The sequence below is a fragment of the Gobio gobio genome (genome assembly GCF_949357685.1).
Source record: "Gobio gobio genome assembly, chromosome: 3".
NCBI lineage: Eukaryota > Metazoa > Chordata > Actinopteri > Cypriniformes > Gobionidae > Gobio > Gobio gobio.
The window spans coordinates 42,552,864-42,575,449 of record NC_137099.1 but is presented as its reverse complement, the minus strand read 5'-3'; the positions used below and the strand labels follow the sequence as shown (position 1 = coordinate 42,575,449).

General features: G+C 39.5%; 1 protein-coding gene across 1 annotated transcript; it reads left to right on the top strand.

The window, feature by feature from the left end:
- Positions 1–3,615: 3,615 nt before the first annotated feature.
- On the top strand, positions 3,616–22,381 carry LOC307124165 (uncharacterized protein; the record flags this gene model as incomplete). The annotated part of the gene is made up of 9 exons (XM_079813213.1): positions 3,616–3,620; positions 6,592–6,704; positions 11,284–11,359; positions 12,041–12,227; positions 12,407–12,475; positions 13,452–14,398; positions 14,704–15,527; positions 15,617–15,817; positions 20,075–22,381. 9 exons carry the CDS (start codon positions 3,616–3,618, stop codon positions 20,368–20,370), a joined length of 2,718 nt encoding a protein of 905 aa, XP_079669339.1. The 3' UTR covers positions 20,371–22,381.
- Between the last annotated feature and the right edge of the window lie 205 nt (positions 22,382–22,586).

The window sequence follows — 22,586 nt, the reverse complement described above, 5'->3', positions numbered from 1 at the left end:
ATTTTTGATACAATAATATTTGTATGTATAATTGTAGGTTTCTGAGCACTTGCGATTCATTCACCACCATTGCCAGCAGCTTTAGGTTGGGCATCAGCACTGTAGATGGGAAAAAACGGATGTGAAAAATAGGGCTGGACCAGAATATTTGAATATTCGAATATTCGTTCGATGGGTTGGTATTCGATTTTCAAATTTGTGATTCGAATATTCGTTGTTGTTGTTTTTTTCGTGAACACCTGGCATCCCGCTCAAAACGGCTCTCGTTCGCGCTTGCATATGTTTACATTATAAAATCACTATAAAATACAATACTTTTTTTCAATTATCTTATAGCCAAGCCATTTTAATAGCCTCGCTATACTTAATAAATATATTTGCTTCTTCTTAGTGTTCAGTGCACCAGAGCGCACAACTGCACAAGCTTATGTGGCAGAAGCCATGTCTGAGCTTGCATTTTGGGTTAAACTGCGTTCGTTTGACATTGTGGAAAATAGAATAATATAATCAAAATGTATTATCCTTTTTATACGTTAGGGATGTGACGGTGAAAAAATATTCCCTCAGTGTTTCCCTCATTGCTGTGCTTGTGCACTGAGCGGCTGAACGCATGCAGCCGTGCGCCGCGTTTACTTTCGGTTTGCCAATTCAGGGGCGGGTTGCTTGAATTGTGGGTTCATTAGCTATTATTCTATAATGAAAAACATAGCAACAAAACAGTACAATGACAAACTCCCTTAAGTAGGCGCTTTTACATCGCTTTAAAACCAAATATTCCGCGATCATCTTGTAATTTAGCTCCTCGCTCTCGTGTAGAATAGTATCTGACTGCTGCTGCTGATGTGCTGAGACGCCCGTTAGTTTGGCTCGAGTGGCACGTTCAGTTTTTTAATTGTAGTTAGTCTTAGACTCTAGCCTGGCCGTGTCCTACAGCTTACCAAAACTATCGGCCCGAGTCCCGTGATGTTTTTATTTTTTATTTTATTTTTTTATCCTCCCTATTAGGCCTACACATCGTTGCAGCCATTAAAATAGTTCAGTTTTGTTTTTAATGTCAAAGTAGTTATATTTTGTTTCGTTTCTTTATTAAGTTAATTTAGAAAAATGTTTAAAGCATTTTTTTGTTTGTTAAATTAAAGTTTTAGTTGTTTTAAAGTAATGACCAAGCGACAGCAGCTGACAGTGAGTTAACCGCATGTTGGATCAATTTAGCCTGTCAAATCAACACTGGACTTGTCTTACTTGTAATGAAATCCATAGATATAAAACACTTCAAGCATCACAATGTTGGTTTAAACATTTAGCCTACTATCACCACCACCACCACAGTAAAAAGGCATTTTTGACAAGCTGAGGCTGATGCTGCTCGCAACGGCGCAAATGAAAAAATAAAATGAAGTGATGTGACGTTTTATTAATTAATACATTTTTTATTTAATTTGTTTTTTTATTTTAGTGCCATATAGAACCTTTTTTTTTGAGTAAACATTCCTCCCTATTACACATTGTTGCAGCCATTAAAATTTTGTTTTTAATGTCAAAGTAGTTATATTTCGTTTTGTTTCTTTATTAAGTTAATTTAGAAAAATGTGTAAAGCATTTTTTTGATTGTTAAATTAAAGTTTTCTTTTTTTTAAGTAACGACCAAGCGGACTGAGTGAGTTAACACGTTTGATCCATTTATCCTCTTAAATCAACACTTAACTTGTCTTGCTTATAATACGGTTTTTTTTTTTTTTTTGAGGAAACGTGTTCAAAAAGAAAGAAATAAAAATTAGGCAGGTTGTCTTAACTTACACCTCTCCGCAAAATTAATATAAATCCGATCTTCAATTCTTGCGCTATATGCACATTTAACGGAGTTCATGTCAACGAAAGCAACAGATATGAGCTGCATTATAGGCTATTCATCAGCTCATTTCAAGATCAAAGACTGTAATATCAGAACGAGTGACCTAAGCACTGTAAGAGCATTGAGTCTCATTAATGAAGATGATTGTGTTTTTGATCTAACAGGTTCGGCAGTTTGCGTGTTGGCTTGCTTTACTCATTTGCGGCGATACTCTAAACACTGTGAGCCATCTTGACAGTCGTGTTGTCATAGTCTCATGTTGTTTCCACCAGCGCTGCACACCTCATTGTTTCTTTTAATTAATGAATGTCTAAAATATAAAATGAAGGAAAAAGCCTGCGTTTGAGGTATGACGTGAAAATTGTCCCGAAGCCCGGCCCCAGGGGCAGAAATAGGGGCTCTTAGTCTGTTCTATAACTAAACAGAATTATTTTTACTAGCTACTATAATATATCAAAACTGGGACGTAACAGATCTGTGTGTTTTGTATCAGTTCATTGCCCGTTCGCGGAGCATAAAAGCCCTGCCCGCGTGAGGCGCGCCGCTTCTCCAGATTCCAGCCTTTATTAGAGAGAAGGATATGTTCAGCTCCTTCCCTCCGAAGCTTCGAATATTCGATGTTGATCACTACCAAAGCTTCGAAGCTCAAAAAATGGTATTCGGACCAGCCCTAGTGAAAAATGCAGAAAATCGAAACCTGTTCCGAATTTTTTTTTTGACGGGCGAAAGTTTCGGAAGCAGTGTACAAGCGTGATTGATATAACGTGAGGTCAAATGTATTTTTTGACGTGCGAAAATTTGGCATGCGAATTTCGGACTCCGTGTGCAAAGGCCTTATCGATACCAGCTGCGTGCTCTCCTCTCCGACCGACAGCGAGTTTCCACGCACCCGCCTCCTCTCATTCAGACCGGTTAACCCTCTGAACATGGCGAACGTGTGTTCTGCTGGATTTTTCCTCATGACAGCGTGTTATTGTTGGTGTGACCGGTCTGAATTTCACGCGGGATTGCACATAGCGTTAATTCTACTCATTCCCGCAGATCTCGCGCTCACATCTGAAGTGCACACACACATACCGTAATAAAGCCTCATCTGACATACAAGGGCAAAAATTTGCTTCTTTTTCCAGCTTATTAGTGGTCAAATACACTAAAAAAATTTCTCAATGCCCATCTTGGTGAGTACTGACGTAAACACAGTCGTAACCAGTTCAGGAAGAATGTGTAACAGGAACAGTGTTTGGGAAACATGTGTGCGTCGGGTCTTAAAGGGACAGCGGTTATTTATTATTCAAACTACAAAAAGACAAACGATCACTTACTGCTCTTGACTGATTAACTTGTGTAGCTTTAATGGATTAATCTGTATTTCATTTTTTACAATGGATTTGAAATCAAGCTTCCTTGTGCTGTATGTAAGCTATTGCAACACAATTGTTAGCAAATATTTGTGAGATAATTGTAATGGTAATTGATCGACGTTTATATATGAGAAAAAGCTTAAAAGCTGATCATATAAAGTGATCTCTTCAGAAGAAATTTTTAATTGCCTAGACTTTCAATAGACGGACTATAAAATATCTATTGACAGTATATGCAGCTTTTTTCCCCCATGGTATTGAATATCGATACTTTTTTTAGGTATCGTATTGAAGTTAGAAATTCCAGTATTGTGACAACACTAAAACAAGGTAATGTAGCCTAAGCCTATACATTAATGTTCCCTGATTTTAATCCCATACTGTATTTGTAGCGATGTCGTGATGCGGTTTGACTAGATATGATGTTTAGCTTTGATGCTTTTAAGTAGTAAACATTCACGTTCAATTGCAATTGAGAGTATAGCCTAAAGAAAAGAACCCCTTCTCACACACACACACACACAAACACGCATACACCCTCGTCTCTCTTACGCGTCAGTCAGACCTGTATTGTAACTGTATTGTTAATTGTTGGCACTGGCACTTATAAACACTAAATGGGTAAAAATTGCAATAAATAGGCTTAGTTTTGGAGCCAAATGTTGGAGTTGGAATCAATACCTCTTTTTTTAAATAAAAGCCAAAATGCTTGATCATTTTACAGCCACATAATTTTCGTTATGCATTATTTGTTTTGGTTGTTTAAAAACACAAAACAAAATTGTATCCGATTAATCGATCGATTAAGTGCTAGATTAATCGATTACAAAAAGAATCGATACCTGCAGCCCTAGATTTATCTCTCACCCACCCGCAATTTTTGGAATGTTACTTTTTATTACTTTACCCACTTGACGTAGTATGCTTGAGTCCTTACACAAAAAATGTCTTTCTGCAACATGAATGGACTATCGATGTTGTGGACACACCAATATATATATGTATATATAATTTTATTATATACATGTTTTTTTTATTGGAAACATGACAGATTTGATAAAAGCTTGAGCTGACAGTAGAGTAGCTTAAGATATTTTAAATATTATTACAGAGTTAGAACTCTATTCTAGGTTGCGCTGTTGAGGCTCGCGCTGCCTGTCGAGGAGAAATCAAAACAAATCAGTGCAGCAGCAGCACACAGAAAAGTTAAAAATGTGACATTGATTTAATTAATAAACGGTTAAAATCAAGTCACTTACACTTCAGACGCAATATTGACCGTTTTTGTTCTGTTTCAGTGGCGAAAATTGTTCCAAACAAAGTTCACAGCAGAACCACAACGCGTCTCACGACAACACTCTTCCATCACTGAATGATTCAGCGTTTTGAACGAATCGGTTGAGTCAAAGATTCAATGACTCATTCATAAACAACTGCCTCATTCTTGAATGAATCAGCCGCTTGAATGAATGACTCAATGACTCATTAAGACTGTCACCTGCCGCCCCCTACTGGCGGTTTAGTGTCATGTTTAATAGCATCATTCTTTCCAACATTTCTTATTGGTATATTAAAAATATATAAGAAAAATCTCATTACATTATTCGATGCAGTCGTAGTTTTCAGTGTAAATGTGTAACATTTATCATGTACATGTAACATGTATCCGCTGCAAGAGAAACATATCTTGCACAAAGAAAATGGAGATGATGAATCTTTAGTAGTTTTTCTAGTGTTGCTATGCATTTTAATGTTTATTTTAATTAAAAATTCTCAACTGACTGGCTGATTAAGTCAGTATCAATATAAAACATGACTTTCTTTTTCAATCACAATCGATTGCAGTATATCTAACCAATCTTGCAGATTTATTCTGTTTTATCAATTTACTACTTGTACTTAAATAGAGATTGTTGACTAAAATGTTTTATTTTTATATGTAATGGAAATGAAAAGTAAAATCCAGTATCAGCATATTTCCTGTCATTATTAATGTTTTCAGGTGGCACAACTGATATTCATCAGGTGGTACAACCATGTAAATTCTTACATAATTGGTCAAAGTAAAGAAATGCCTAAAAACTAGGTTGTGATAATTGAATTGAATGTATTTACTAGTATGCTTGTATGAATATTTTTCGGTCTTTAAAAGTAAAATTGGATGCTAAAGATACAAAATACCTGGCCACTAGAATGCAATAATTATACATTAATATTAATAAAATACACAACCGCTAAATAATAATAATAATAATAATAATAACAATAATAATGTGTTAGACACTGTAGGTTTGCTAATGTTTGAAATGTTTTTTTAACAATCTAAACTTGTTTAAACCACTGATCTATATAACATTTATATAGATCAGTGGTTTAAACGCATTGTTCCTGACTCAAAAATATGCATTACATCAATTTTGAAAAGATAAAAAAAAAAAAACTTTTTTGAAGCTTTATTTGTCATGGAACCACTTCTATCATTCACATCAGTTTAATACTGCCATCTACTCTTATTATGTTTTGTAGACTTGTTTTTGTCTTTGTAATCATCTCTATCACAGTTCTTTATAAAGCTGACCTGAAATTGTGAATATAGGGATGAACATATGAATCCGCCTGCTTGCATGCATGCACACAAGCACACACACAAACATATGCTCTCGGGTCCAGATGGAGGGTCGGCCAGATCAATATCCAGTCGGCAAGACTGAGTCTTATCACAGCTCAATGAATACGTCAGGCACGACACACACACTGAACACATCTGTAACCAAGAGACTGCACATCTCTTCACTTGTCTAATTAAGCATTCGCAGCTGCATCTGTGGAAAACGAATCTTTGGCTTTCATACACTGCTCTATTAACAGCAGATCACACTTATGTGGGCAGTTACTCTCTGTTGAAGATTTTATGGATTATAGATTTGCGAGGAAAAACTTCTCAAGATAAGAGTTCTGTTATGTACATAAACAGATTCCACCAAACTGATTCTTCTTGAAGAAGAGTGAATGCGCAGTGGATTAATTAGTGGTGCTTGCTAAGATGAGCATTATATTTTATGTCTGATGTGCTTGACACATAATGATTCAGATAAGTTGACAGGCTTCCTTTAGTTAAGGTAAAAAAAGATTCATTGTATAGGCAGTGCTATTTTTAGAAACAAACACAGATGCATTAAATGACTCTTAATTAAACATTAATTTCCTTCCACATTTTTGGTTTAGAGAAGTAAGACTGAATACGATTTGTGCAGTGATTTCCATTGATCCACTGATGTGTCTAGGTTATTGATTCGTCTGTGTGATTTATTTTTAGTTGCTGATTAAGTTGGTCAGGCTGTCCATTTGATGTGATGTGTCCGTGTGTGTGTTTCGTAGACGTGGCTGTGGAAGGAAAAGGAAAGGGACACCAGTGAAGGTGTGCGACAGAGTCTTCGCCACAGAGGATGAGGAAGAGAGCATGTCAGAGAACAGCTATGGACCAGAGAAAGGTAATTGTGTGTGTGGGTGTGTGTCATTTTTGTTACTTTGATAGAGTTTCAAAGATAGATAAAGATAGAGAGAGAGACAGATAGACATATAGATGGATGGGTGGATGGATAGATGGATAGACAGACAGACAGACAGACAGACAGACATATAATTTTATGGGACAAGGTAAAATAACACTTTATTTCCCAGAATGCTCTAATTTAGTTGGAAGTCACATTATCAGTCTTCTTGGATACTCTAGTCCAGTGGTTCTCAAATGGGGGTATGCGTACCCCTGGGGGTAGGTGAGATTTTAAAATATAGCCTACATAGGAAAGGAAGGAAAGGTTTCTAAACACAGACTGGAGTATGTTTGCTTCTCAAGCCACCAGTGGCGCTCACACGGACATTGACTCATTCACTTCCTCTGTATTGGATCATATCAATACCACCATCGACAGTGTTACAACCCAGAAACAGATCACCACATACCCTAATCAGAAGCCATGGATGAACAGGGAAGTGCGACTCCTGCTGAAGTCACGCAATACTGCCTTCAAATCAGGTGATGCACAAGCCTACAGTACGTCCAGGGCAAACCTGAAGAGGGGCATCAAAAAGGCCAAGCACTGCTACAAGCTAAAGATAGAGGGTCACTTTTCCAACTCTGACCCTCGACGCATGTGGCAGGGCATCCAGGCCATCAGTGACTACAAACCCCCCCACTCCACCCCCGCAGCCACTGATGTCAACTTCCTGAACGAGCTAAATTACTTTTATGCTCGTTTTGAAAGAGACAACAGAGAAACTGCCACCAAGCTCAAACCCTCAGCTGACCACCCACCAATCACACTCTCCTCCACAGATGTCTGCAAGGCACTGAGCCGGATCAGCGCACACAAGGCTGCTGGACCAGACAACATCCCTGGACGTGTTCTCAGGGCATGTGCGGAGCAGCTCGCTGGGGTTTTTACAGACATTTTCAACCTGTCTCTTGCCCAAGCAGCTGTACCGACATGCTTTAAACGCACTTCCATTGTGCCAGTGCCGAAACACTCTAACCCGAGGTGCCCTAATGACTACCGCCCTGTAGCACTCACACCCATCGTTATGAAGTGCTTTGAGCGGCTGGTCCTGGAACACCTAAAAGACTCTATACCATCCACATTGGACTCACACCAGTTTGCCTACCGCAGCAATAGGAGCACAGAGGATGCCGTTTCCATGGCACTGCACTCTGTGCTCACCCATCTGGACCATAAGAACACGTATGCACGCATGCTGTTTGTTGACTTCAGCTCAGCATTCAACACTGTCATCCCATCCAAGTTAATAGCTAAACTTGGAGACCTGGGCATCAACACTTCAATGTGTAACTGGATTTTGGACTTCCTAACTGACAGACCCCAGAATGTTCGTTCAGGATTCACCTGCTCCACATCCATCACACTCAACACTGGTGTACCACAGGGCTGTGTGCTAAGCCCGTTTCTCTACTCCCTCTTCACCGCCGACTGCAAGCCTGTGTATGGATCTAATTCTATCGTCAAGTTTGCGGACGACACAACGGTGATCGGTCTCATCAGCAACAACGATGAGACTGCCTACAGGGAAGAGATCCAGCACCTGGCCACATGGTGCGCTGATAATAACCTGCTCCTCAACACCACCAAAACGAAGGAGCTCATCGTGGACTTCAGGAAGGAGTCAAGAGGCACACACGACACCATCCACATCAATGGAATGGCTGTTGAACGTGTCTCCAGTTTCAAGTTCCTGGGGATCCACATCTCGGCGGACATGTCGTGGACGACCAACACCTCCAGCCTGGTCAAGAAGGCTCACCAGCGCCTCTTCTTCCTGAGGACACTGAGGAAGAATCAGCTCTCCTCGGCTATCCTGGTGAACTTCTACCGCTGCGCAATAGAAAGCATCCTGACCAACTGTGTTGCAGTGTGGTATGGGAGCTGCTCTGTTGCGGAGCGCAAGGCACTGCAGCGGGTGGTGAAAACTGCCCAGCGCATCACAGGGACTCCACTGCCTGCCATCGAGCACATCCAGAGGAAACGCTGTCTGCATCGAGCTCGCAGCATCCTCAAGGACTCCTCGCACCCAGCCCACAGACTGTTTTCTCTCCTGCCCTCCGGCAGGCGTTTCAGGATCCACCGGACCAGGACCAGCAGACTAAAGAACAGTTTTTTCCCCAGAGCTGTCTCCTTACTGAACTCCAACCCCCGCTGATCCACTTCCCTCATATACTGATAACTCTCCTACCTCACATCCACCTTCACTTTGTTATTTGCACTACCGACTGTTTATCACAGTAACAACTGTTTACATATGCATCTTACACTGCCATATCTTAACTGGATTATGCTCATTTGCACTGCTGACTGTATTTATAGTACCAATGTTTACATTTGCATTTTTGCACTGTACTTCTAAATGTAATATGCAACCACTTTCCACTGCACTTTACACTTTTTTTTTTTTCCGGATAGCTCTGTCCATAATTTATTGCACTACCCTAATCCACTGCTATTCCTCATATTAGCCTAACATATTATTGTATACCTCTATCTGTAAAATTCTGATTATAGTAATAGCCATCTGTATATTGTATTCATAGTACATATTCACCTGTAAATTCTTTTTATAGTAATAGCCATCTGTATATTTATTCACTGTACATATTCACCTGTAAATTCAGTTCTGTTTATAGTAATAACGTCTCTCTATTTATACATATTTATACATATTCAGTACATATCCATGTCCTGCACTTACGCATCCATTGTATATCCTGCACTTGCTGCTATTGCACTTCTGGTTAGACCTAAACTGCATTTCGTTGCCTTGTACTTGTGTAATGACAATAAAGTTGAATCTAATCTAATCTAATCTAATACATTTAAAAAGTAGCATCCATGCAAAAATCCTTTAAAAATAATTATTTAATAAATATTTTAGGAAAATATAAGTATAAGTTCATAAAATGAATTTTATAATCAGTAGGCTATTCAATTTCATTATCCTAAAAACCCAGAGTCTCCCCCATACCAGGATGGTTTGACACAACCACTCATATGCCGCCTGGCATCACCTGTCAATCACTTGGATCAACGATAGGGTGACCAGACTTCCCCGTTTCCCGGGGACAGTCCCGGTTTTTAATGTTCTGTCCCCGACTGGAGTTGTCCCCGTTTTACAGCGCTTTCCAAACAACCCGCAGATTTATTGGAAAAAAGCCCCCAACCAACATACAACTGCTACGCTGACTCTACTTGGTCGCGCGCACGCCGCTACTCCTTCATGAAGAGCGTACCGAGGCGAGAGCAGACAGAGCGCCATTATTGTCAAATATCAAAAGAAACCTTGTTGTCGCTTTCAAGGTAGTAACATAATAACTATTCGTTTTTAATTTTAAGTAATATTGTATGTGCTTTATAACAGAGCCTCAACAAGGTGCGGGATTGCTTTGTCCCCAAAAGTTCCGCAGTCACAACGCAGTGATTACCACACATCTGAACTATAACTTAAATATAAAAACCCTAACCCCAAACAATTACACTTGAAACCAATTATACATGTACAGAATACATATACTTTCTGCTTAAAATAATCCTAAAATGCTAAATAACAAGACCAATTAAGGATATTAAGAATTATTTTCAAGCATAAACATAACAAAACTTTTGAAGTAAAAAAAGTTATTTATATAGTATAAACTTAAATACAATTATAAAATGTGTTTGTTGAATAGTTTTATTTATTATATTTGTTTTATTTTTGTAATGTGTTTTTGTTAAGTCATGTTACAATATTGTTTTGAACTGCTTATTTACAATGGTTAGCTTACCATTAACTGTTTTCATTGTTTGTTTTTTGTGTTTTTTTAATTTTTTTTTATTGTATTAAATCCAGACCAAAAATCCTAATAATCAAACTAAATCATAATACTTATTAATGTTAATAATAATATACTTATATAATAGGACTCCACAACAACAACAAAAACATTAAAAATTGTATTGTCCCTGTTTTTTTTAATTAAAATATAATAACAAATGAGATGTTAGTGATATTTTGACCACTCAAATAGGAAATGTCCCCGGTTTCCATTTCAGAAATATGGTCACTGTTTTCACTACATTAGTTTGAATCACTGCATTTTAGTGATGAGAAATATTTGCTATAAATTTAGTCATGGATTATTACCATTTAAAATGTTTGAAATAGTTTATTTTTTTCAAATGTTTGAATTGTGTATGTGTTTATCTGTTCCAAAGTTTAATAAATCAGACACTGATGGCACAGTGCTCTGTTTTAAGTCTTTTTTTTCCAACCAAAAATGCTTTGCGCTTGTTAGGGGGTACTTGGCTGAAAAAATATTTCACAGGGGGTACATCACTGAAAAAAGGTTGAGAACCACTGCTCTAGTCAAGTATCCAATGTCAGTTTGTCATCCTCCAATTAATTAATGACTGTAAGTTTGAATGTACAATAACTCATATGGCGTAACATTATATTTGTGTATGTTTCAGGGATAGTATAAGTGTGTAAATATCTATGTCAGACCCTATTATATTTGTGTTTCAGGTGATGGTCATGAGGACAAACACGGAGTCCCTGCTGCTGATGAACCATACTATGAAACTCAATCTGCTCAGCTCTGGTGAGTGTGTGTGTGTTGTGTGTGTGTGCTAGGAGGAGATAGCAAGTAATTGTGTTTGTTGTGTGGTTGAAAGATACTGTTGTGTGTGTATATGGAGGTGGGGGATTACTGGAATGCAAGCTCTGTGTGTGTTTATTGCAACGTGTTTATTATCTTTGGGCCAGTGAGGGAATATGTGTGTAGCTGGGCTCATGGTATGTGTGTGTTTGTATCTCTTTTTTTGCTGTTTAGTCATATTGCATCAGAAGAAAAATAATAAAATAAAATAAATTAAAAATGATGATGATGACGTGTTGCATGTCAAAAGTGCGTTCTGAAATTGTGAATTAATATGTATGTATGACGTTCATCCTGAGCTAATGGTAAGTCTTCAGATAAATATTTAAGTAGCAGCAACTGGCTGTAAACAACTTGTTTGTGATTCAAATCTTATTCATTTAAAACCTGTGTTCTTGGTAATGATGTGAGCTCACACCAAATGGGATATTCTGATTCGTCATTTGAAAAGATTACATTATTATTATTATTATTATTAATGTTAATAATGAAGACTATAGCACAGGGCATGCATTAGTCTGCCTCTCCATTTAGAAAACATGGTCTGCAAGATTTCCCAGCTGTGATGTGGTTATATCAGTTTGTTTTGCTGTACGCTGTCTGATGTAGTTTTCTCCCATGCAGTGTGAGTGAGGAGGGCTCTAGCGGAGTGAGAGGGGCTGTCTCTTACCCCCCACCACCAAACTGCCGCATTCGTGAAGTGCACTGTGGAAATCAAGTGCGATTGATTGTCATAGCGATCCGCGACATCACTAAGGGGGAGGAGATCACTGTGGATTACAGTTTGACGGAGTGGGGAGAAAACACTGTGGTAAGTGTAACCATGACAATGGCCAGCACATCTCAATGCTCAAAGCGCCTTTTGCACTTAGTGGTACTAATAGTATGCAAATTGTTGACAGTTTTTAATTTAGATATGTTTGTGACAAGTATTTATATGCATGATATGGGTAGACCTCTTTTGTAATGATGTTCCTCCCTCTCTCTTAGGGTTTTAATGGTACTATGCCTCCTAGTAGCTTTGAATGCAGTTCGGACCATGAGAGCAACATTAAAAAGGTAAATATAAGTTCAGGTTTTATAAATACACACTCACAGACACCCAGTTAAAAGGGCAACCGTCATTTTCAGGCCTCATGCTCCTGAAATGATGGTTGGGCCCCTGGCCATCAGTGTAAATGCACCATAAGCAAGCACCACTGCATAGTAACATTTACAGCATTTTCCTAGTGTCATCCAGTAATCTTAGATGTACTACTTTAATTAAACTTAAAGTGGTACTTCACCGCTGGTAAAATGGGCTTTCAATAAAACTTGGCTGCCTATACAGTTTTTTTTTTTTTTTTTAATCTATCATCAGTGCTACCTGACTAGGGAAAATAGAGAAAAAAAGCCGTTGTCTGTTTCTTTTGCCAGATAGGTAGGAAAACTTAAACACCCATAATGCTTGTTTAATGCCCAATAAAGTTGCTGTCCAAGGCCACTCCCTCCAGTCTGCTATGAATACTCTTACCAGAGTCAAATACCACCTTGCTTTATTAGGAAATACTTCTTAGCAAACATTTAGTCATAATGGTGTTGACTTGTATTAGAATTGTATTGTGTAAGAATTCAAATAGTAACATTTAGCGGGAGTGAGTTACTTTCGGTTCCCAGTGAAGGATCCAGCACATTGTAGGCAGTGGCTAAAAGCTGCAAAGAATCGCAAATACGGAGAGAACACAGCAACGTCATTCTAAATAAGCTCTTTGTTTGTAGTCAACATTTCAAACTAGATGACCATGAACACAGTGTTTTAGGCCAAACGGACGGGAAAACTGATAAACTGCCATTCTGTAATAAACTGCCATTCTTCTTCAAAGTGAGTGCAGGTGGTGTTCAGTCATTTCCTGGTGGATAAAATTAAGTTCTCCCCTACAGTTTTCGCTTTCAGTCATTAGACTGTCATTTATATATGTTTCAAAAGTTAAATGGGTATAAACGCCTAATTTCAATTTTACAGCTCTTACAAAAGTATGTGCTTTTTGTCTCTTAGGAGGAAGAGTCCTGCCCAATTCCAGTTTCTCTTTCTGTGTCGGATTACCTTACACCGTCCTGGTCTCTCTCTCCTTCCTCCTCGCCTCTCTCTCACTCTGAGCCCAGTGATTCAGACCTCGACTCGGATGATGCCAATAGAGAGATGCGCATGCGACCACCTCAACGCCGCAAGAGGCACAAAGCCCTCTCCTCTCCTGCTGCACATGCCAAGAGAAAGGCACCTCAACGACCCCCCAGCCATCGTCCCTCGTTTCCACTTTCCCTCCCAACCTCCCCTCTGCAGCCCATTGCTCCTTCCAGACCTGTGTTTAAGTGCCCACCGCCTGCAGGAGTTCCTTCTAATAGTGTCAGTGTGTCGGTGGGTCGTGGGCAGAGCACCATGGCACAGAAACAGCGCTGTGTTTACTGTGGTCGTCATTTCCGATCTCTCCCACGCCATCTGAACAAACACCACGCCCACCAGCCTGATGTACGCTCTGCCCTGCAGCAAGCGCACTCTGGTAACCCTCATTGTGTACACTCATCTCTCCCATCATCGAGCAAACATTCCCAATGCCCCCAAATGGCTCCTGTGCCAGGTGTAGTGGTGGTAACGCCACGGTCACCTCCTTCTTCTTCGTTGTCTCCAGTCAGAAGAAGCCCTACCCTCTCTAGCCCTAATCGCAGAAGTCCTGCTCCAGCCCTGACAACTCCTCCCAGAGGAGGAGGTGTTCCAGTGTCAGTGTTAAAGAGGAGCCCACCTACTCCTTCTACTCCTAGAAAAGGAGGACGAAAAATGAAAAAGGAGAAAGAAGAGGTAGAGATTTTTGAGAAGACGAAAGAGGTAGTGCCCACTTCAGTGTTTATGGAGCATGTGAAGGAGTCAGAATCTGTGAAAGAAGAGAGAGAGGACAATGGAGGAAGAGAAGAAGAAAGTGGAGCGGAGGATAAGAACGACCTATCAAGGTCAGTCATTTTCATTTGATCTTACACCGTGTCTACACTGGACGTAAGTGGTGCGAAATGACGCAATAGACAATAGAACCCATTATAATCAGTGATGCTGTCGACACCGGATGTGTTGCCTTACAGTAAACAGATGCCCTGTTTTATTTGACATACTCCACTCCGCTTCCACTCCACACAAAGAAAATATGGATTTGCAGCAGTTGCTGTCGCGTCCAGTGTAGACAAATTATTTACTGTTAGGATTTATCATTCAGTCTCTCTAAACTCATGTAATCACTTTTGTTCTTTTTCTCTTTTCTCAGTTCACGTCGACCCCACATGCTCCCACTTCTTTCCTCCCTCTCTTCCCTGGTGTTGTACCTGCGGCGGCTGCAGCACTCTGCCTTCATCTCTCTCTCCCGCTCGCCACAGTCAGCTGAGGCCTGGCGTCTCCTCTGCCATTCCAGCCTGGCCCTTCTCATCCTTTACAACCGTCGCCGTGAATGCGAAGTCTCCAAACTCACCATCTCCGAGTACCAGGCCCGCGTCACACCCCAGTGCCCCATCCCCATGTCACCTGGTGCCCCACCGGCTCTAACCCCACTCGAGGCCTCGCTCTCACCATTCGAGCGGATGGTCCTCCCCCATCTCCCTCGCGTCGGGGTCCAAGGGAAACGTGGCCGCGTGCAGCCACTCATCCTCCCGCCGCATTCTGAAGCCTGTCTGGAGATGCTTTTGCAGACTCGTACTGGTGTGGGAATTGATCCACAGAACCCCTACGTGTTTGCACGGCCGTATCATTCGCCTGCCACTCCCCTGCGAGGGACAGACTTACTACGCAGCTTGGCTCGATCCAGTGGTACACAGCACCCACGGGCACTGACACAGACGCGCGTTCGCCGACAGGTGGCTATACTAACGCAGCTCCTGTTGTTAAGTGAGGGCGAGGAGGAAGGGCACCGCGGGGCTGCCACACAGCGATTAGAGCGCTTTTTGCAGAAAGAGTATCATGTAACACAAGGCTGTGCAACCATCGGCCAAGACCCGGGGCTGATGGGTCTGATTGGTCGGGTGGTACTATGTGGAGAGAGAGATGGCGTCTTGTTCCGAGGAATGAGTTTACATCACATTTGTCTGGAATTAGATGGTGAGTGAGTTTGTTGTGTCGAGCACATGGCAGGTGTAAATAAAGAGTATTGGACACATCAGTCTTACTTACTTTCCCGCCTCTTTCAGTGTTGTCAGGAAACTCTGCCGACTCTCTGTCAGAGGAGTCAGATGTTGAGCAGGGTAAAGAGAATCCAGAAGCACCATCTCCTGCAACCAGCATTATGATGAAGAAAACCAAAAGCAACAACAAATCTCCTCGGTCTAAGAAGATGAAAAGCAGCTCCCTCATCTCAACAGGACGCAAAAGGTCCGGACAGCCCAAGCCTGGTGAGTTGGACCCTATGTTTGTATCATACGTTGTGACTATTTCTTTGTACACCTCAGTTCCAGGGCCTGAAGATAACATTGATGACTGTGACAGTAATCCATGTTTACATGTGCAATGTATGTGTCAGTTAACCCACGGTTATTGAATTAAAAATAATAAAAAAAGATTTTGCAACCGTTGTTGAAACGGTGTAGCTAAACTAACTAAGAATATAGGAAAGAAACTGATCATTTAAATTGATCAGTTACATTTATTGGTTCATGATGTTGTTTTCTTGTGTCTTTGCCATAAAATGCATCTTCCCTTTTATAATGAGAAACATATCTGTAATGAGAACTATAGTAAACCGTGCTGTTCTCTGTAGCCATGGTGACCAATATTTTAGAGTAGGACATACTTTTAAAAGTGGCTTTCTAAAGGGGCTCATCAGTTAGTTTAACTGCAAATGCACTTTTCCTGCTAATATGGTAGCAAATAGGTATTTGACAGTCTTAAAGACATTTATTTTCATTGACAACATTTACATGCACATAATTTTCAATTAAGGTATATTGTTATTAAGCCTTCATTCAGAAAAGATTATCAAAGTGCAAAGGGTCCATTACACATTTAGTTTAACAATTATTATTATTATTAAAGTCCCCATGTAAACAAAATCGATCATATTTACTTTGTTAGCACACATTACAGGTCTTATGGTGAACAATTAATGCATGCAAGTTAATACACAGATGGTCAAGCTCCAAAACTGCAGTTCTTGTGGGGTGTTCCCAGTGTGCAGTGGTCAGTATCTATCAAAAGTGCTCCAAGGAAGGAACAGTAGTGAACCGGCGACAGGGTCATGGGCGTCCAAGGCTCATTGATGCACGTGGGGAGCGAAGGCTGGCTCATGTGGTCTGATCAAACAAACAAGCTACTGTAGCTCATATTGCTCAAGAAGTTAATGCTGGTTCTTATTGAAAGGTGTCAAAATACACAGTGCATCACACATGCGCATCAGAACTGGACCACAGAGCAATGGAAGAAGGTGACCTGGTCTGATCGCGTTTTCTTTTACATCATGTGGATGGCTGGGTGCGTGTGCATCGCTTACCTGGGGAACATTTAGCACCAGGATGCACCATGTGAAAAAAAGGCAAGCCCGGCAGAGGCAGTGATGCTTTGGGCAATGTTCTGCTGGAAAACCTTGGGTCCTGCCATCCATGTGGTTGTTACTTTCACATGTACCACCTACCTAAGCATTGTTGCAGACCATGTACACCCTTTCATGGAAATGGTATTCCCTGTTGGCTGTGTCCTCTTTCAGCAGGATAATGCGCCCTGCCACAAAGCAAAAATGGTTCAGGAATGATTTGAGGAGCACAACGAGTTTGAGGTGTTGACTTGGCCTCCAAATTCCCCAGATCTCAATCCAATCGAGCATCTGTGGGATGTGCTGAACAAACAAGTCTGATCCATTAAATTATCTGCTTCTAACATCTTGGTGCCAGTGGAGTCCTTGCCTCGACTTGTCAGGGCTGGTTTGGTAGCAAAACGGGGACCGACTAAATATAAGAAAGGTGGACATAATGATATATCTGATTGGTGTAAATACAGGTGCTGGTCATATAATTAGAATATCATCAAAAAGTTGATTTATTTCACAAATTCCATTCAAAAAGTGAAACTTGTATATTATATTAATTCATTACACACAGACTGATATATTTCAAATGTTTATTTCTTTTATTTATTGATTATAACTGATAACTAAGGGAAATCCCAAATTCAGTATCTCAGAAAATTAGAATATTGTGAAAAGGTTCAATATTGAAGACACCTGGTGCCACACTCTAATCAGGCAATTAACTCAAAACACCTGCAAAGGCCTTTAAATGGTCTCTCAGTCTAGTTCTGTAGGCTACACAATCATGGGGAAGACTGCTGACTTGACAGTTGTCCAAAAGACGACAATTGACACCTTGCACAAGGAGGGCAAGACACAAAAGGTCATTGCAAAAGAGGCTGGCTCTTCACAGAGCTCTGTGTCCAAGCACATTAATAGAGAGGCGAAGGGAATGAAAAGATGTGGTAGAAAAAAAGTGTACAAGCAATAGGGATAACCGCCCCCTGGAGAGGATTGTGAAACAAAACCCATTCAAAAATATGGGGGAGATTCACAAAGAGTGGACTGCAGCTGGAGTCAGTGCTTCAAGAACCACTACGCACAGACATATGCAAGACATGGGTTTCAGCTGTCGCTTTCCTTGTGTCGAGCCACTCTTGAACAACAGACAACGTCAGAAGCGTCTCGTCTGGGCTGAAGACAAAAAGGACTGGACTGCTGCTGAGTGGTCCAAAGTTATGTTCTCTGATGAAAGTAAATTTTGCATTTCCTTTGGAAATCAGGGTCCCAGATTCTGGATGAAGAGAGGAGAGGCCCACAATCCACATTGCTTGAGGTCCAGTGTAAAGTTTCCACAGTCAGTGATGGTTTGGGGTGCCATGTCATCTGCTGGTGTTGGTCCACTGTGTTTTCTGGGGTCGAAGGTCAACGCAGCCGTATACCAGGAAGTTTTAGAACACTTCATGCTTCCTGCTGCAGACCAACTTTATGGAGATGCAGATTTCATTTTACAACAGGACTTGGCACCTGCACACAGTGCCAAAGCAACCAGTACCTGGTTTAAGGACCATGGTATCCCTGTTCTTAATTGGCCAGCAAACTCGCCTGACCTTAACCCCATAGAAAATCTATGGGGTGTTGTGAAGAGGAAGATGCGATATGCCAGACCCAACAATGCAGAAGAGCTGAAGGCCACTATCAGACAAACCTGGGCTCTCATAACACCTGAGCAGTGCCACAGATGATCGACTCCATGCCACGCCGCATTGCTGCAGTAATTCAGGCAAAAGGAGCCCCAACTAAGTATTGAGTGCTGTACATGCTCATTCTTTTCATGTTCATACTTTTCAGTTGGCCAAGATTTCTAAAAATCCTTTCTTTGTATTGGTCTTAAGTAATATTCTAATTTTCTGAGATACTGAATTTTGGATTTTCCTTAGTTGTCAGTTATTATCATCAAAATGAAAAGAAATAAACATTTGAAATATATCAGTCTGTGTGTAATGAATGAATATAATTATACAAGTTTCACTTTTTGAATGGAATTAGTGAGATAAATAAACTTTTTGATGATATTCTAATTATATGACCAGTACCTGTGTATATATATTACATTGAATAAAATCCATAATGACTTATTGACAATTTTATGATTGGTTTGTGTATTACAAAAACTTGTGCATTAAGATAATATAGGAAAAAATATTATAGTTGGGATGCACCGATTAGAAAAATTTGGCTGATAATTTATATTTGAAAGCCAATAAATAATATATTGGCCGTTAAATCTAAATCCAAATTGTTATATAATTTTAGAAAACCTGATTACAAAAACTAAACTCTCACCTTTAAAAGCTATGAACCAAGCACACAATTATAATGTTCTCATTTTACATGTATGTATCCTATTCGACAGCCTATACCGTCCCTATATAACGGGGGCCTTCAAGGTTGAGAACCACTGATGTTAAGGACATTATTGGACCTACAGTTTCCCATAAGTAATTCATATATGTAGATGTTTATATCACAAAAGTATTACTAAACAATTAGCAATACTTTGGTAAAAGGTCGTTGTCACCTTTTATTTATACAGCGCTTTAAATAATACAGATTGTTTCAAAGCAGCTTTACAGTAATAACAGGAAAATGATGCATTGTGATGTTTGATGCATAAATTCTCTGTTGCTTCAGTTCCGTTGTAAAGATCATCAATTATGGAATTGGTTAATTTAATCTATAAATCAGTTCTGCAAAAAAATGATGTCATCGTCCAGCACAGTTCAGTTCTCATACAACAGCGTCAGTACAGTCAGATCAATAATGTTGAATATTAAGTGTCCCCAGCTAAGCAAGCCAGAGGCGACAGAGGCCAGAGGTAAAAAAAAAACCTTGGGAGAAACCAGGCTCAGTTCTCCTCTGGCTAACGAACACGCATGGTGTTCGTAAGCAAGCCATTTGGGATGGTTGGTGTTCATTGCAAGACATAAAAATCACAAATAGATTTGAACTAATATTGCAATATTTAGATATTTTTCTGCCTGAGTCTGAGACCTTCAGCACAGTGCTAGCTCAATGACTTGTGTGTAGAGCTTCAGTGAAGTGTTTGCACGGGAACAATGATTAACATGCATTCTCTTTTCTGTCTCAGGTAAACGTGGTGTGCTAAAGCGGCCTTGGTCTGAGGCAGAGCGGGCAGCTGTCGAGTCCCACCTGGTGCAAAACATTATGGAGCTGCGTGTGCCCGCCAAAGCAGACTGTGAGCGCTGCCTGGAGCTCTGCCCCCTGCTGGTCACTAACCACCGGGACTGGAGGGCTGTTAAATTCTACTGCCACAACCGTATTCAGCTGCTCAAGAAAACCCAGCACAGTCTGCCCTGTCTGTCTGCTGAGGCTGTGAATCAGCACGATGCTGGGAATGGTCATCCAATAACAGCAGAAGCTTAAGGGAGGGAATGTGTGGAGGTGCTGAGTGAAAATATTTATATAGTACAGTCACAGTAAACCCAGTACAGATGCTTTAATTAATGTGATGTTATGTGTGATTTGTGTCTGAAATGAGCAGACGGAAATACACACTTGTCTTGTGTACTTTTTCAAAATATGACTAGAACACTTCTTTTTTTTTTGTCTGCACATTACCAGTTTCTGTTGCTGGCTTGAAAGTAGACAAACATTTTTGAGCAGCTGAAAGTCTCCCTTTGGCCATGCCTACATCTCGCCAATGACAGAGAAAGAGGCAGACTGAGCAACCTGTGCCTTTATGGGAGTCAAACATCAACTGTATTCACATTTGTAGTGACCACTTTTCTGCTACATGCAGATACCATATTTTTCTCATGAAATGAAGGAATATGCATAAGAAATGGAGGAGAAAAAGATTCAGATCCAAGTCCATTTTTGTCTACCATCTTTGTTCATTAAAATTACAAAGGTCCCATTGAAACCAACTTGAATTTCATTTCATTTAAACCGTTAATAAATAAATCCTTTTCCATAATTGACCTTCACATTTTTATTTTCTTAATATTTTAATTCTTATTTGATGTTCGATACATTTGAGACAGATTTTAGTTCTGTCCTCATTTGCTCATGTTGTCAAACCAGTATGACATTCCTTCCTCAGTAAAACACAAACGGAGACATTTTGAAGATTTTTTAATGTATTGGCCTTTTTTTTTTTTTTACTATGCAAGTAAAATTAAAATGGATCACTTTTATGACAGCTTTTGTTGCTTGTGCATAATTAATCGTAACTGCATGAACAAAAATGATCAGCACATTCTTTGGAATTTCTCTTTTTGTGTTCCACAAAAGAAAGTCATACTGGTTGGGAACAACATGAGGGTGAGGGTTCATTTTTGGGTGAAATCCATTCATTTAAATCCGTTTGCATTCATTTCAATCTGTGTTTCAATAATTTCAAGATCTGATATTTTCCTATGGATAGTTCAGGATATTCCATGAGATCTTTTTCCATATATTTCACTGCAGATATTCATTAGCTTGTTCCGCAGTGAAAGATGAGCATCTATCTGTCATTTATAATTCTAGAAATGGACATAGATGGATGAGCGGATGAGTTTACTTTACTGTAAAGTATTTATTGTTTATTTACTGTTTGCTTTATATTCATCCATCAAATCCATATCAAAACTTAACTTAAACTGTGTATTGGAAACACATGATAACCACACGTAACACCTCAGTTTATACTTTTTATATCTATATCTTGCTGTTTTGTTATCTGTTCTTTCAGACTTTTCAATGTATATATGTACCCACATATATATTGTCATTGCTATTAATAGTGGTATTGTTATTACTATTAAATCTTACTGTGGCAAGTGTTTTTCATTTCCACTTCATGTACATACTGAATGTAAATATTTGCAGGAAAAAAGAGCACAATGTAAATACATTGTAGGCAAGATGAGCTTGTTTTTGTTTTGTCTGTGTTTTTCTAAGTTGTCTGAAATAAAAACAAAAAAAATGTTTTGTTGGTAATATTAGACTTGGTCTTGTTTATGTCACTTGTTTTAAGAGGCAGAAAAATCCTCACAATTCAGTCCAAAGACAGATTTCAGTGTAGTGATTTGTGCTACGTTGATTCTAAACAATCTAATATAATTTGGTATTGTTTATTACATTACATTTTTTCAATTGCTTTTGTAAGCGCAAGTAATTTTTCCTTGTCGTTGCACTCTGCACTAAAAGGTTTACTTGGATAGTGAGTGGCACAGTTATTTGTTATTAGTTATTTTGTGCTTCAGTCAAAAAATGTTTGTTTGCATTAAATTCTGTTGTAAATCAAGTCCCTGCTGTCTCTTGTTGATCTTTAAAAAAAAAGAAAAAAGAGTGGATTTATTATTAGCTTACCAATTTCATTTTCACTTTCAGCGCTCGGAAGGTCAATTTGTTTATCAGTCAGTTAAATGATTAAAAACAGTAAGAACATAAAAAATGTATTTGTTTTCTTGTGGATTATTAATATACGTTGCACTGAAAGGTCTGCACAAACAGCTAAATAATAATGGCTATTTTGCCACTGGGACTACATGTATTCTCCTGTAACTGCTCTCTAATATAAAGCATTTCAGGACTGTCCTTGTGAACAATTTTAATCTTAGCATGCTATTTGTAAAAAGAGTTCTTCTGTAAAA